Source organism: Phaeodactylum tricornutum, genomic scaffold (genome assembly GCF_000150955.2).
Source record: "Phaeodactylum tricornutum CCAP 1055/1 PHATR_bd_8x17 genomic scaffold, whole genome shotgun sequence".
Classification (NCBI taxonomy): Eukaryota; Bacillariophyta; class Bacillariophyceae; order Surirellales; family Neidiaceae; genus Phaeodactylum; species Phaeodactylum tricornutum.
The window spans coordinates 1-16683 of NW_002238012.1; the positions used below are offsets into that span (position 1 = coordinate 1).

A 16683-nucleotide genomic window follows, 5' to 3' on the forward strand; every position below is an offset into this window, starting at 1 on the left:
CCCACGGGTTAGACAGCGGATACGAGGATGATAAAGTATAGCCACGCAATACTGCAATTTGCCACTAAGGTGAGCAATTGTCATAGCTATTGTTGTTGGAACATTCAACTAGCATAGTGCCTAGCTCTGAATATTGGCCATGTTTGCCAGCCTTATTACTGTCCCAGTCGTCGTCTGTACGACGCTGCGGATAGAGGCAATGTTTTTCGGGTCATTACCGAAATGTCATTTGCGAAGGCAGTGCAAAGTGACACGTGTGTGCATCTAAGGATGCAGCAGTTGTGACACGCAAGACGACATGTCTTGCCGACCAAGAAATCATCTTTACATAAGCGATTTTCTCTATTATGGTCGTCCCTTGAGAGGTAAAGAAAATACCTTCTCCACGTCTACAAACTGGGATTGAATCGAAGCAGATAAGTCTGCACACAATCAAAGGGTCTCATGTTCATCTGCATTCATTTGCATTCATATGCATTCATTTGCAGTCATCTGGATTCTGAGTAGTACTGATTCTACTGAGACTCCTAAGGGAGCTCCAAGGGATTTGTTTGCACTTGAAAAGATTACATCCATATTTGTCTCTACTCACAATTCTAAATTCAGTTGAGGTCAAACAGATTGAGTTACCGATTAATTACAATACAATCGGGGCCTTACAAGGCTTTCCCCTTTATTCATCTTACTCTCTCATTGTATCAACAATACATTGCGTGAGTATAGAAGAATCCGTTAAGGACCTATGCTAATGCAATATTTGGATCAATGACATTCTAAAACAATGAGAGGAAGATTATTCTACTACTAGTCCATCAAGCTTGGGAGGTCCAGTTCACTGGACTACCATTACCATGTTCCAGATAATCTTACTCACATGTATGAGTCTTCTTCTTCTAGGTATAAGTCCCACACAGAATCTTGCAGCAAGTATTCGTTCCTCCCTGATTACTCTCTCATAATTCGTGGGACTGGATCCTATCATTCATTTGTATAATCCTTTCCTGTATCCTCTTCCAAGGGATTCCCATAGTTGTCCCGCGAATATATCGTGTCGTACAATAAGGCTGACACAAATCCAACGGTTCCATCGCTATCCTCAACATGATCACCACCCACGTTACTGTTGGTATCTTTTACCTGTCGCACAGACATGTTGCAATGGTGTATACCGTAACATGGTTCTTCCAATGAAGGATGAACCCTTCAAGCTGTATTTGTCCATGAGGATCCATACTTCGCTGTGGTGAGATACCCCAGAGTAGTGGCGGAACTGATCTTTGCACTTGCTGATTCCGTGTAGTATTTGACAACTTTACATTGAGCGTCGAAGTCGAAACAGTGTTCTCGAATGAGGTTCTTACCCATATCTGTCTGCAAGGTATGTTCTAGCGCAGAGTACACAAACTTCTTTTGCTTCTCGAAAAGTGCCTTTTCAGAGGGTTCCGTAGGGGCATACGTTGGGACAAGGACCTTTTCAACATTATGCGAGACTGCAGTTACCACGAACAACCGGTAGAACTTAACTCAGTACTCGTCATCTTTGAGTACGGGGTAGTGCGTTTTGTCACGCTTCACACCAGGCTTGAAGTTGTCAGCAGCAGATCGCACTTTGGGTGTGGTGTTTGTTGCGGTAGGGATCAAAGTCGAGAAATACTAGTTGTCAACACTTGACCAAGGGCCAATCCTTGATACAGAACAAAATCTTCATTATTCAGTGCAATGAGTTCTGAAGGCTTCAAGGGGCTCCCCTTTTGACATTCAAGGGATGCCTGCCAACGTAGGAAGTGGCGTATGATTTGCCGGTGTGCCATAAGTAGGGGAATACATATGTTCTCAACACCATTGACAGCCGAGGGAGAAATGTACCCAAGCGTTTCAAGTTCATTCTCAAAAATGGATAGGATGTCAATTGCGGACTTGTAACCTTGGTGCTGAAAACTGAGGCAAATGGGGTGCTCTCGAGATAACAGAAGGATGTTTTCCAAGATGTGAGCAAAGACAGCTTTGGTTGTCATTTGCCAAGTGGCAGGTACCACTATGGGCTAGGTAGCCGGACCTATAGAGTATTCTTGAAAAATTTACTACTTACGGGTTTGGGTCCTTTGCTGTATACTATAGCAGACTTTGTTATTATGACCCTACACCAGTGAACAAAGCGAGCACTAGTACACTCACTTCTACCTCCGTAGGTGTCCTTGAGGACTGACGAGGGTTTGATTAGCCCCCCCTTACAGTGAGTAATCATTCCTGCCTGATTTCTCTCTTACCATTTGCGGGACTGGATCCTATCATTCACTTGTATAATCCTTTCCTGTATCCTCTTCCATTGGATTCCCATAGTTGCTTTGCAAATACATTGAGTCATATCATAAGGCCAACACAAATCCAATGGTTCCATTGCTATCTTCAACATGATTACCATTCACGCTATCATTGGTATCTGTGGCCTGTTGCAGAGACAAGTCACAATGGTGTATACCATAGTAACGAATTCTTCTATACTCACGCAATGTATTGTTGATACAATGAGAGAGTAAGATGAATAAAGGGGAAAGCCTCGTAAGGCCCCGATTGTATTGTAATTAATCGGTAACTCAATCGGTTTGACCTCGACTGAATTTAGAATTGTGAGTAGAGACAAATATGGATGTAATCTTTTCGAGTGCAAACAAATCCCTTGGAGCTCCCTTAGGAGTCTCAGTAGAATCCGTACTACTCTCCACGGATAGTCACATTACTGGGATAGTAATGTTCTGGTCAATCGTATTCAAGGAGACCGTAGCCTCTGTACTGTCTTCTATGCGTTGATCCCGCAGAATCCAGATGACTGCAAATGAATGCAAATGAATGCATATGAATGCAAATGAATGCAGATGAATGCAGATGAATGCAGATGAACGTGAGACCCTTTGATCGTGTGCAGACTTATCTGCTTCGATTCAATCCCAGTTTGTAGACGTGGAGAAGGTATTTTCTTTACCTCTCAAGGGACGACCATAATAGAGAAAATCGCTTATGTAAAGATGATTTCTTGGTCGGCAAGACATGTCGTCTTGCGTGTCACAACTGCTGCATCCTTAGATGCATACACGTGTCACTTCGCACTGCCTTCGCAAATGACATTTCGGTAATGACCCGAAAAACATTGCCTCTATCCGCAGCATCGTACAGACGACGACTGGGACAGTAATAAGGCTGGCAAACATGGCCAATATTCAGAGCTAGGCACTATGCTAGTTGAATGTTCCAACAACAATAGCTATGACAATTGCTCACCTTAGTGGCAAATTGCAGTATTGCGTGGCTATACTTTATCACTCCCTTCAATCTCGCAGTCTGGGAGTACAAAGTCCAGTCTAGAGATTGCCCCAAAGTATGGTGGCGCAGAAGGTACTGTATGGCCGTGGCTCAAAACAGAATGTGACTGATGAGGAATTTGTGCTGAGGGCCAGACAGACACTTAGTGAGCATATCACTGAGATTGGAGCCCGTTGGTTCATGTGCAAGACGCATTGTCCCACTAGCAATGCACTCGCGAACCTTATGGTATGAAATAGCATTGTGCTTTTTCTTAAGTACCGACGAAGGTATCGTCGAACTTGTGACGACACTCATATTGTCGCAGAAAACATTTGCGGGTCCACAAAGTGGAACACCCAATACCCGTAGGTTGTACCGCAAGGCTATGATCATTTCGGAAGCTATGCGCATGGCAACAAACTCCGATCCATATGTCGATCCTTCGACAGTGTTTTGTCTCTTGGAGTACCAACGTATTGGTGTTCCATTTATAAAAATAAGTATGCCGGTGGTCGATCTCCGCGTGACGTGACAATCTGCATGAGCAGCATCCACAAACACCGTGATTTGTACTGACCTACCCATAGGTTTTGGCATTGCTGGAGGGAGTTCCTCTACAGCATTTGGGTATTGCTCCTTCCACATAGGATCAGAGAACTTGACCTGAGAAAATTCTCTCATTTTAGGGTCACAGACAAGCTTGGAATTCAAGTGTCGCTTTAAGTAGCTGAACATACGAAGCACCGCATTGTAGTGGCCTTCTCTTGGTTTCGCATTGAAGCGTGACATAAGACCCACTTCTTGGGTAATGTCAATTCGTCCAAGTTCAGATGTCCAGAGAAGAATGCCGATAAGACTCATATAAAAGTTCGCTCGGTCATCGTCGAGGAAAGCGGACGTATCCACCTCCGGATGGTATCCGGGTATCAAGGGCGTGACAATTCGGTTACTTGTTGAAAGTTTCAGCCCAAGAGTTTCCTCTATGTTTTTTATCGCGTTGGTTAAGTACTGCTGAGCAGACATGTACCACGCCGACGTACCATCCTTGAATGTGTACGTTCCAATAGTGGCTCCAAGAAATGTTTCTGGAGCGCTACCACCCTTGAGTGTGTAGGGAATGTTTTTGAGCATTTCTAAAATCGCCCTGGTATTTTCCGAGACAACCGTTAGGTCGTCGACGTAGCTTATAATGTACTCGTAGTACTCGCTTTCGTCCTTGCGCTTAGCAGCTCGGTACCACATATCTGGATCGGCCTTAGAAGACACAAAACCCATAGTCCTTAGACTTTGCGCGAGGTGGGAATGCCACGCTGCGCCACTGGACTTTAGTCCATACAGAGCCTTAGCAATGATGACTGTCCGTCCCTCGAACTCTTCAAACTCAGGGCCAGCAATTGCATAGACCTTTTCACGACAATCGGCATTGACGTAAGCATTACCAATGTCAACTGAGACGAGATCAAGATTGTTCAGACTGGCAAGTAAGAAACCTAGTCGAACACTCTCCCTTGACGCAACACTGGAATAAGTATCATCAGTGGGAGGGTCTGTCACATGGCCTCCAGCAACAAGGCGTGCCTTGCGTCGGAAGTCCATTTTGACATCAAAAATAATCCACATCGGGATGCGTTTATAATCCTTGGGAGCTCTTTCTCCCTTCGAGAGGATAGTGAAGGTCTCCATCTTCTGCAGCGTGCCCATTTCCTTTTGGATGGCTTCAGCCCAGAGATGATTGCCATTCTGTTTGTCCAGCTCGTAAGCGTGGGCAACGTTCCTTGGAACTTCTATACCGTACTTGTATCGGTTCTTCTTTTTTCGCGTGCGTGCAGCGCGAATCCACCTATCAGCCTTTGTCAGTACCGATGGTGCCCAGTAAGAGAAAGCTTTTTCCGACATTAATTCATTGTCGGCTGCATATTTTGCAACTGGGTAAGGATTGCTTTCCTTTAAAGAGGTAAGAGGCTCCCAGGTGTATTCACCATTGGCCCATTTAACACGGAGGAACCAACCTTTCGTTCGTCCTCGGCCGCCACGTGGGCGCCTTTGATGGTCAACAATATCTTCAAAAGTATACCATTCATTACCATCATCATCGACTTGCTTATACACAGCGTCAAGCAGAGCATTGTATCCATGAATCTCTTCAGTACCATCATTGAACTCAACAACATAATTGGTTGTTTCGTTTGAGCCCTTGGGCTGGCCATTTTTATCACGCTTGGTGACTTTGCCTAGATGTTGTATACCTCCCTTAGTAAGGAGTACTTCGCTGCCGACAAGGAGATCCGACGAACCAGACTCTTTTTCGTCGTCGTTACCGTAGTAATCATCAACTGATAGTCCTGGTTCCACTTGGTCATGGTCGGCTCCCTCATTTAAGTCATACAGAACATGTCTATTACGGACTCCTGGATCTTCAGGTTCACCAGTTTTTCTGGCAACCTTCATTGCTTCATCTCGTCGTAACGAGGCAGCTTGCTTTTTAGTGCTGTGAGCAAAATCAGTAGGCTGATAAATATCCCTTATCATAGCATCAAAAGCTGTAAGAGAGGTTTGCAAAGCAGTCGAATCAACTTTGTGAAGTGGTGTGACTGTGGATCGCGCTATCACGGTTCCTTTGTCTGTTAGGACATAGTAGCACATAGCTTGTCCAACATTTGTTGCAATACCAAGCCACCGACCAACTTTAGCCTTAGCTTGTGGAAATTTAATTTCAGGATTGTCAAAATATTGTACCGGTTCGTAGAACTCGAAATCCAACAATTCTGAAATATCGCTCGTGTCACCTGTCATAACCGTTAATGGCGTTTGCCAATTTAAGGCTTTGCGAGCGGTATTATTACGCACAATTACCACGTAGGTAATGGCGTAGTCCCAAAGCTGTTCTGGACATTGTGTCGTTTCCATAACAAGTCGTGTCTGGATCCGAACCGCACCGAATTCGTGTTCGCAACGGTTTTGCCACGGTGAGTATGGTTCCGTGACTGTGACTTTTATCCAGTGACCGGAAGTGATTTTCTTCCATTTGCTTAAGGTTTCCACTTTTGCGTTGTCGGTGTGAATTTGTGCCGGAATTCCTATATCTTGTATAATTGACGCAAGACCTTGGTCTGCTTCGGATTCCGCTTTCATAAGAAAGTGGTATACAAAGTAAGAATCACCACATACAAACCCTTGGGTATGCGTGTGTCCTCGGGAGGATTTAACAGTAGATTTGAAAGTGTCGCTATATAACGTACACTTCAACCGGCGGTATCGCAATTGTTCAAACTTCGTTTTAAAACGTCGATGCAGTGGCATTTTGCCAGAGCGTTCCGCAAGTTGTGTTGTAGCTTCCAGTGTTCGGTCAACTACTTCCATAGGAACATGTCCCAGGATGCGGCGAAGTTTGTCTCGATCGACATCTAGATCCCGTGGGCTAGATTTTGAAACCCGTGCAGTAGCATATTTGATCTCGCGTACGACATCATGTGGGTTCATAACATTATTGTTTGCCGGTAGAACCGGGAACTCCTTAGAGTCAGGGAGAGAGAAATACCCATGGTAAAAGTTCTCCTCATCCGCATTATCAGTTGCGGTATAGCGTGCATTCCGTTGTCGGTCATGACGCGTGTAGCGCTGCTCATTATCCTCCCAGTCTTTGCTGTTTGGATCCCAGGGTTGATCAGATGTGAGATCAATGTGCAGGCAGTTCTCAAGCTCATGGCGAGTAGGTACTCGTGAGTACAACAATGATGTGCGTCCCTTCAATTCAAAAGGAATGTAGTCGCCATCAATTGTTTCAATTCCGTGAAGAGATTTCCCTTGGGATAAAAACTTCGGAATGTCATCAGTCTGATGTCCGGCGTGCCGAATCTGATTCAAGTTGATGAGAGATGTGGACTGTGTAGGCCCAAGATTCAAAGCTTCATGGAAAACCAGAATAACGGTGGTTCCGTCATCGTAGTCATATGCTGTAGCAGCCGTCACAACTGGAATTCGATCAAGAGTATCACCACTGTCATGAAAACCTCGCAGACTCACATATCGACCTGTATGGGCAAGTACAGTATAGCCTGAACCAATGCAAATTGTGTCGGCACCAGTATCAATGGCAGCTTCGCCCCATGTTGAACGGCCGGTAGGATTTCGTGTGCGATTCTTACAAATGCGTCTTATTGTTGCATCCGCAAGCCGTAGTTCTGACATGCGCCAAGGAGTGACTTTGTTTTCTTCTGAACTGCATACCATACGATTAAAGGAGACCCTGTCAGCAGATCGCCCAAATAGGGTACCTGCTCCATATGTAGGTTTCTTAAGCGTATCTTCAAGTTCCAAATGAAGTGGTGTATCTTTCGCCTCAGGCTGACCTGAAGCCAAGTCCTTGTCATCATCTGCTTTAAATATTTCAGTAGACATTGACCTTAAATCAGGCGAGTAGGACTCAACGCTTGCGTTAGAGTTATCCGTACTACTAGTCTTGGCTCTTTTAGCCGTGCGCGGGTCCGTAGACGCTCTACGCTTTGCCGCTTTGATGGCATCCTTTATCTCGGGAGACAATTCATCCCAGATGTCCTTGCGGAGTTGAGTACTAGGAGCATTGTTTCCTTTGCCCGACTCTTTATTACCTTTGCCTTGGCTTTGGTATTCCGAGCGCTTGCGCCGGTTGTTTTTGTTGTTCCTGTTTTTCGACAAGCCCGTAGCCTGACGAATGTTTCGGGAATCCTTACCGTCCTTGCTCGTGAGCTTGGCGGCTTGAGTACGCATGTACGTGACAACGCGTTCGAACTTCCATTCATTTAGGTTAGCTTCAGCAGCTGCCTTGAATGCCATAAGTTCAGGATCAACAATTCCCCGTAGGAAAAAGTTTGTTTTCTGTGAGTCCGTGTAGGCCTCTTTGTTGCGAGCCAATATGTTGTTACCAGTAAGATGCTTTTGAACATACTTGGTAAACGTGAAGTTCCGGGATTGTCCGGTATACTTCGATGTCAGAATTGTAGTGCGAGCTTCTTCTGTGGTTAAGCCCACCTGACTGGCCCCTTCATAGAACGCACACAAGGCGATCCAGGCATGACGGCCATTTTTTGAAACCTCGTAAGGTTCGATAAGGCCCCATGCATCTCCGCCGCTTGTGAGCGACTTGAGCATAAAAAAGATGTTTGAATTGCGAACTGACTTAACGTTCCAGTCATATTTAAATGAATCAGGTTCGTCATTGATGTCATTGTAGGTCGCTGTTGGTTCTGAACGGGAATATCGCTCCGAGTCATGTGAGATGCAGGCATCAAAAGATTGCCCACTTGCTCCGGCCCATGCCTCAAAACTGTATCGAAAGGCGAGCCACTTCTTCTGTGTACCATCAAAGGGATCAGGCACCAGACTGGAGACTGACTTGTCTGTTTTGTTGGTCTCGGAGGTTCCAAATGGAGACGCTTGCGCCTTCATCTGCATTTCCAATTGCATAACTGGAATTGTCCATTCTTGGGTAATATTTATGTTGTCGGGTTGACTACGTAACCATGTAGCAAATGCCCGTAGGCGAGCCCTGTAAACTGTTGCAAACAAAAGCTTGTCGCAAAGATCATTGATGTCACTCATAGAAATAAGCAAGAAATCATTTGCGGTCTTCAAACCTTCGTTTTGGAGTGACTTCACATGGATATCTCCAAATCCCATAGTATTCCTTAGAACACTTTCAAGGGCTTTCTTGTCCTCAAAAAAGTTTGGGTTGTACTTGAAATCAATGTCGGTATCAATCTTGTACGACTCGATCTCAGACTGTGAGTCATTGTCATCGCCCATGGACGATGGTTGCGTCTCATTGTCACTGTCCTTGGACGGCGACTCAACGGCCTCAAAGGGCGTTTCTTCTTCCACTCGCTCCTCCGGCACCGTTTCGGTCGCTCCCTTCCGGGTAGGACCGGTTGCCTTGCGAACTCGGGCCATGGCTCAGTTCAAAAAGAGAGACAATCGTGTAAAGTAAGTATGTTGGTGAGAGCAACGCCAGCGATGATTGCTGGGTCTGATAAACTAACGGATTCTTCTATACTCACGCAATGTATTGTTGATACAATGAGGGAGTAAGATGAATAAAAGGGGAAAGCCTCGTAAGGCCCCGATTGTATTGTAATTAATCGGTAACTGAATCGGTTTGACCTTGACTGAATTTAGAATTGTGAGTAGAGACAAATATGGATGTAATCATTTCGAGTGCAAACAAATCCCTTGGAGCTCCCTTAGGAGTCTCAGTAGAATCAGTACTACTCTCCACGGATAGTCACATTACTGGGATAGTAATGTTCTGGTCAATTGTATTCAAGGAGACCGTAGCCTCTGTACTGTCTTCTATGCGTTGATCCCGCAGAATCCAGATGACTGCAAATGAATGCAAATGAATGCATATGAATGCATATGAATGCATATGAATGCAAATGAATGCAGATGAATGCAGATGAACGTGAGACCCTTTGATCGTGTGCAGACTTATCTGCTTCGATTCAATCCCAGTTTGTAGATGTGGAGAAGGTATTTTCTTTACCTCTCAAGGGACGACCATAATAGAGAAAATCGCTTATGTAAAGATGATTTCTTGGTCGGCAAGACATGTCGTCTTGCGTGTCACAACTGCTGCATCCTTAGATGCACACACGTGTCACTTCGCACTGCCTTCGCAAATGACATTTCGGTAATGACCCGAAAAACATTGCCTCTATCCGCAGCGTCGTATAGACGACGACTGGGACAGTAATAAGGCTGGCAAACATGGCCAATATTCAGAGCTAGGCACTATGCTAGTTGAATGTTCCAACAACAATAGCTATGACAATTGCTCACCTTAGTGGCAAATTGCAGTATTGCGTGGCTATACTTTATCAGTTGCCACTGTCAGAACGCGACATGTTCAGTCGCGTTCTCTCCAACGCACAATACATCATTGTATCTAGGGATTTCGTGCAATAAGACCGAGTTAACTTCCATATGACTCACTTCTCCGTTATGAACACTCCAACCGCCGTTCACCGTGTTGACGTCTAGAGGACGGACATCACTAGGAGACATGTTGCATGGTACTATACGGTGACTGTTATGATATACACCAATGTACACCGTATGGACAGAAGCGCTGCTAGGAACAGAGCCTGGTAAACAGAGGAGGGCGTTATTACGAACGACCGGCAATACACCTAAGGGACTTAGGGACTGTAAAACTCTACTCGTTGACAACGCTCCCCACGGGTTAGACAGCGGATACGAGGACCTGTGCGATGAAGGCAGTACGGATCAAAGAACTTATAAAACAATGATTGAAGAATTAGTGCTATAAACTAGTTCTTTGTTGTTTCTCTGATTTGCCAAGATACAACAAAACCTGAGGAACAAACTCAAACAAAACCAAATATCTTTCCTTTGCCATAGTATCCTTATACCATGGCGCACGCTCACATATACTTATAGTGGAACCTGAAATACCTTTCAGAACACACATGCCACGGAAAATGGGGTGCATCCATTTACATCCGTTAGTCAGGTGATAAGTATTGGCTGTCCCACTCCGTTGCCACTGTCAGAACACGACTGACTCCGTCGCGTTCTCTCCAACGCCTGATACATCGTTGTACTTGCGAATTCCATACAATAAGACCGAATTAACTTCCATGCGACTCACTTCATCCTTGTAAACACTCCAACTGCCATCCACCGTGTTGACACCTAACGGACGGACATTCTTGGTGGACATGTCGCATGGTACTAAACCGTGACAGTGACAGTTTGGCAATCACTTAGGTGATCTAATCGTCTCAACAAAAACTATGTCAATGGTTTGATAGCAAGTACATTGGCTACAGGGTCCCTAAGTTCATATATTCTGTTTCCAACACAAAAGCTTTCATTTTGGAATCTATATTTTAGTCTCACATTCACAATCTTAAAAACCTACCAATTAAAACAATCGGAGCCCCTACGAGGCTTTCCCCCCAACTTCTACTCTTTCGTCGTATTCTACAAATATGTTCATAAGCAGGTAGAATTCTCTCACTGCCATGTGCATGCATTGCGCCAAAATGGCAGTGGCAATTATTGTTGAAATGCGTCTGCTGTTGTTAGCTCTTGGTCCCAGTCCCGGAAGCAAAATCATCCCTAAGGCAGTATTTCTCAATAACTGTAACCAAAATGTAAAACCTGGTTGGCTTTCACACAATGCAGCCTCTGGCCAATATCCACCCACTCTTGTTCCTTTGACAATTTTCTATGTACAACCTATGGTCTTTTGTTTTATTTCTGTTCCTCTCATGGATGCTTGTTCCAATTCTTATTGAGAGTCATCATTCATTTCCAGTGTTGTACCATTCTGATTGAAAGTTGCACGTATACCAGCATAGTCCTTTTTCAATAGTGGATAGTAATTCCACTGAGCGCCCTTGCAGCAATACAACGGATATGCATCTGGATGGTACAATACCGTCTTTCGGTTTCAACAAAGTTTGCAGCTGCCCACAGCAGCTGGGAGTTTCAAACCTCCCTCAGCAGCATTTCAAACTTTTGCGGCAATGTGATACCTTTGATCTGTGATGCCTGACATGTTAAAAGCTTTGGCTATAGAAGTGGACCATTCTAGATACCATCTTTCTCTTCAAAATGGCTTGTTACACCAACTTATTAAAAACAAGTAGGCATACATATGGAGCTAAGATAGCCTTTAATTCATTCGATTGACTGTATCTCAACAAATACAAACACATTTTCTGTGAACTCTCTTGCCCTACTAAATTCAAGATCTACTGTGAGAGATTTGTTTGTTTTAACGGTAAGTGATCTCGCAAAGGTCCAGGAGGCAGTCAAGACAGAACAAGTAGATTTCTCTTGGGAAGAAAAAAATTGGACTCATAATCTGTTACAAATTTGAGGCAATGTACCCGGCCTAATGTAAACTGGTATAGTAGAAAACTGCAGCAATAACCAACTAGAATCGCACAAGATCACTAGTGTAGTTACGAAACAGAGCAAAACACAAATTATACCATTATCTGCCTGAGCAGACCAGTCTTAGCCTAACGTACATACGACAGACGCTTGACGTGGGGTTTTTCTAATAGGACGGGGAAGAATTTGAGGGACGAGGGGGTTAAATCTAATACAGAAGTCGGAAAAACGCTTCACAGTCAACAACGGATCCACGGATTTCTCACGATACTTTTCCGATATCAGCCATTCTACGGGCGACTATGTAATTGGTGGATAAATGTAAATACGGGGATTTCTGGACCCCTGCCCCTTCTCGGCCTTCTTATAGACAACCGTATGTCTGAATTTTTCAATGTCAATTTGCTTAGCGAATGATTAAAATACATAGATTATACTCCGGAAATTTGGAGTGTGGGTGACGATAGACTCTCTCATTATGCCCCGTTAAAACATAGGTAGCTTTTTTTGTGAGACTTTATTTCCGTTAGCCAGGGCTCTTTAGGTTCTGGTCATAAAAATTTTTGGCAATCTTGTTGTAATAGTCGTGGTCATAGACCTCAAACTCAAAATTCGATATATGTTTGCCACAGAACTACTTAAAGAAGTTCTCGTTCTTCGCCAATTTTGGTGACTACAAACTCGGCCATTCAGATGCCACTCCGTTGATTTAGTGAATTCAAAAATACGGTTCAGTACTTTAGTACCAAACTGTGCGTACAACCTGGTTTCTTCCAAATTTTTCAGTCGGGCCCAAGGAGGTCCTATGTCGACAGCACAGCGGGTGACATAAGAATTGAAATTAAGCTCACATATTTCTTCGCTGAAATCTTTGCAACCATTATTTTAACTTCCACTTCTTCGACAAACTTCAGAGTGTATACCACGGGAGTCCGGACAAAATTAGCGATGAATCTCACGTCTCTTGCCTTCTTGACGATTTTGCTCCCGTCGGCTTCGGCCAGAGTTGAGTCTCATCGCAAGCTGAACAAGGTCAAACAAGGTGAAGCAATTCCTGGTCAGTATGTGATCGAACTCGACTCCGGCGTTGGAGATTCGAGAGGATTTACGGCAAGAGTATTGCAGCGCTCCTTACGATCCAATGTTATTGAGAACTACGATTTTGCCCTAAAAGGCTTTGCCGTGAAGGATCTTCCAGACGAGGTCCTGGACTTTCTACTCAACCTTGATGATGTTCTGTCCGTATCTGAAGATGGCTTTGTCGAAATGGACCAGGTGCAAGCCGGTCCAACTTGGGGTCTAGATGTCATAGATGGCTCTGACGATGACAAATATACCTACAGTTTTACTGGAAAAGGCGTCGACGCTTACATCCTTGATACTGGGATCGCCGCTCACAGCGATTTTGAGGGCCGTGTCGCTTCCTGTATTTCCTTCGCCAATGAGGGTAAGCTGCAAGTATCTGTTTTGGCAGTTTCCAGTCAGAAGTGTGTACCTAACCATATCCCTTATTTTTGGAAAAGCTTGCGGATCGGATGGCAGTGGCCATGGCACTCATGTGGCTGGTACTGTCGGTTCTAAAACCTACGGAGTTGCGAAAGAAGTCACACTTCACGACGTCAAAGTACTCAACGCGATGGGTAGAGGAACGTACAGTGGGGTGATTGCTGCCATCGATCATATATCCAAGATTAAAAGAGAGAACACTAGCAAGAAGATGGTCATCAATATGAGCCTTTCAGGTGGAACAAATTCTGCTCTGGACAACGCCATCAATTCTGCTGCCAATCTGGGAATCGTCGTCGTGGTAGCAGCTGGAAACGCGAATGCAGATGCTTGCAACTTTTCACCATCTTCCGCTGCAGGTGCGCTTGCGGTCGGCGCAATGAACGGCTCAAATGGTCGTACCGTCTTCTCAAACTGGGGCAGTTGCGTTGATATATTTGCCCCTGGTGTTGGTATCGTGTCACTGTCGACTACAGGAGGAACTTCCACAAAGGCTGGGACTTCAATGGCATCCCCACACGTTGCCGGTGTGGCTGCATTGTATCTCGAAGCTGGAAGGTCAGCATCAAATATCCAGACTGACGCTGTTACTGGTAAACTCTCCAACTTATCAGGCTCTCCCAATAAGTTGGCAACCACCTCTCAACTTTCGAACTCAATTCCTTCGACGAGGAGGCCGACCCAGGCCCCAACTCCTGCCCCAACGATGAGACCCACTCGTAAACCTACCGGTCACCCGACACCCTTACCAACACTGTTGCCTTCAAACGCCCCCGCGGAAGACATCGTTCCCAAAGTTCCCACTATCGGCGCCAAACCTCTAATTGACCCAGATTCGTCGCTTCCCACAAAGACTCCAGCTTCTTTTCCGATCAGCACTCCCTTGCCACCACCAACTCGCGCTCCGACCAAGGCACCCACTCAGGTTCCGCTTGTTCTACCAACACCGTCTCCAGTGTCTTCACAGTGCCAAGCTAGTGGCCAGGTGTGCACCGCTTTCCAGCGATGCTGTAGCGGAATGAGATGTCTTCGATCCTGGTCACCACAGCTTGGACGACACCGAGCGTGTCGTGCTCGCTGGTGATGATGGGCTTCCAAGACGGCCCTTGTCTTCCCCTACGGATGGCGCAAACTTGACTTTCGAAGTCATATATGTAGTTCTGATCCCCTCTTGCTGACGGCACAATCCAGTCAATGAGAGCAGTCTATTGGAGATGCTTTTGCCTTTGCACTTAGACGGCTCTGCCAACACAGAAACCAGGATTAATGTGATGATAAAGAAGAAAAACTGTTGCCGCGGGCCAATTTGCATAATTTGAATACTTTATTCATGAGAACATTGTCATTTATGTCTTGATTTTGATTGGGCCCGAGTGCTATAATCCTGCGTTCCACAAGGCATTTCCAGTGTGTAAAATTCTTTTTTCAAGAGCATGTCTAGCTAGTGTCTCTATGTGTCAAAATTAACGTGCCATGGAATTGAACCACGGAGCGCTATCCCCAAATCACGTCGTTTGACCTCGTCACATTTAAGGTATATCAAGCATATTCACATAAATCACGTCGTTTGACCTCGTCACATTTAAGGTATATCAAGCATATTCACATATATCTTGACATCTATGCTCCCTTCCATACTTCTCAGTTGACAGTGAGCATAGGTTTTTCTCATTTGATCAAAAACGCAATGGAAGCAAGACTGTACTGTGTACAATAGGTCCTGGGGGGTACAAGAAATACATCAAAAATTAGGATATACTTTGAGCTGCTCAATCAAACAAAGAATCTTGTATTGAAGTAAGAAAAATGCAGACAAAGGCATTCTCCATTCACACTCACAATCAATTGTTGCATTGAAGGCATTGAAGATTCTACCCTGTTTCTTTGAGCATTCAATTTGCTTCTCATGGGATGATTGGGTTTTGTCTGTACAACAAGAGACATAGGAGCTACAAGGACAAGAACTGAAATAAAGTAAAATTTACAGAATGGTTGCTACCATCTTGACAAGAGAGCTAAAGCTCTAGGGAACTAATTCACAATCAGATACAACAACATTGGATGCACCTTTATAAGTGTCAATTTTTGTTATAGTACACTACCTTGTGGCATGTCCCTTGGACAGCTTCCATTTACTGTTAGCAAGGAAAATTAAAAGTGTGAGCCAATCCAATGGACATAGCATTTATGTGTCATGTATGGTGTCAATGTCAAGTATCTCCTGGCTTCTGAAGACAGCACAAGGTGATCAAGACTTGTCTGGCTTCTAACAAAGAAATACAAACTAGCAAACATGGTTTTCACAAATAAGCTCTAAACTAAAGCTAATCTGTTCACTTTCTATTTGGTCCCACAATTTGCCAAGCACCATTGTGGTCTGTTTCATTGGTCTCCACAGTGTTATACATGGCACCATGGGTACATTCATTATTGTTACCATGTTCCTTAGCATGACAATGGTCAAGTCCCAAAACAGTTGCATCATGTTTTTGAATACCCAACTGGGATTACACCTGTCCAAACCATCAGTGTCGGGATTTGTGGGCAAACACACAGGATTAGTTTTGACAGGCTTGCCTTGGGTGTCACAACCCAAGTAGTGCGCGCCATTGCGCAAACTGGTACTCAAAATTGTCATTCCAGTTCACACTCCCCACTGTGAGGTACTTGAAACAGAATGAGTGGGAAATTTTGTTGCACCTTTCCAAAACAACAAAGGCTGAATCAAAGGCCAAGCAACTGCATGAATGTCTTTCCAATTCCCTTTGTGCAATGAATTTCATTCCTTGCAAGGCAGATCCCAACCTCTGGATGCATGGATGCAGTGACCATAGGGTTACATGTGTTATTCATTGACAATATTGCGTGCGTCTCACAACTTCCCAAGGCCTTCTTTGATGCCCTTGATTCAGACCATCAATACACTTTGAAAGGTATGAAATTATCACTACTATGGAAAGCAATGTGGCCCCATCT

The 16683-nt window shown here is 44.6% G+C and overlaps 2 protein-coding genes across 2 annotated transcripts; one reads left to right on the top strand and one right to left on the bottom strand.

Moving 5' to 3' along the window:
* Positions 1-3401: 3401 nt before the first annotated feature.
* On the bottom strand, positions 3402-9437 carry PHATRDRAFT_bd1883 (predicted protein). The gene has a single exon (XM_002176118.1). The coding sequence runs from the start codon at positions 9223-9225 to the stop codon at positions 3409-3411; it is 5817 nt and encodes a 1938-aa protein (XP_002176154.1). The 5' UTR covers positions 9226-9437; the 3' UTR covers positions 3402-3408.
* A 3633-nt stretch (positions 9438-13070) lies between these two features.
* On the top strand, positions 13071-15057 carry PHATRDRAFT_bd1554 (predicted protein). Its single transcript, XM_002176110.1, has 2 exons — positions 13071-13648; positions 13725-15057. Exons 1-2 carry the CDS (start codon positions 13150-13152, stop codon positions 14789-14791), a joined length of 1566 nt encoding a protein of 521 aa, XP_002176146.1. The 5' UTR covers positions 13071-13149; the 3' UTR covers positions 14792-15057.
* Positions 15058-16683: the final 1626 nt, after the last annotated feature.

Bases quoted from the DNA above. Each gene is read 5' to 3' on its own strand.
- PHATRDRAFT_bd1883 (XM_002176118.1), bottom strand. From the start codon at position 9,225: ATGGCCCGAGTTCGCAAGGCAACCGGTCCTACCCGGAAGGGAGCGACC.
- PHATRDRAFT_bd1554 (XM_002176110.1), top strand. From the start codon at position 13,150: ATGAATCTCACGTCTCTTGCCTTCTTGACGATTTTGCTCCCGTCGGCT. The intron at 13,649-13,724 runs GTAAGCTGCAAG...TTTTTGGAAAAG, and splicing joins TATTTCCTTCGCCAATGAGG to CTTGCGGATCGGATGGCAGT.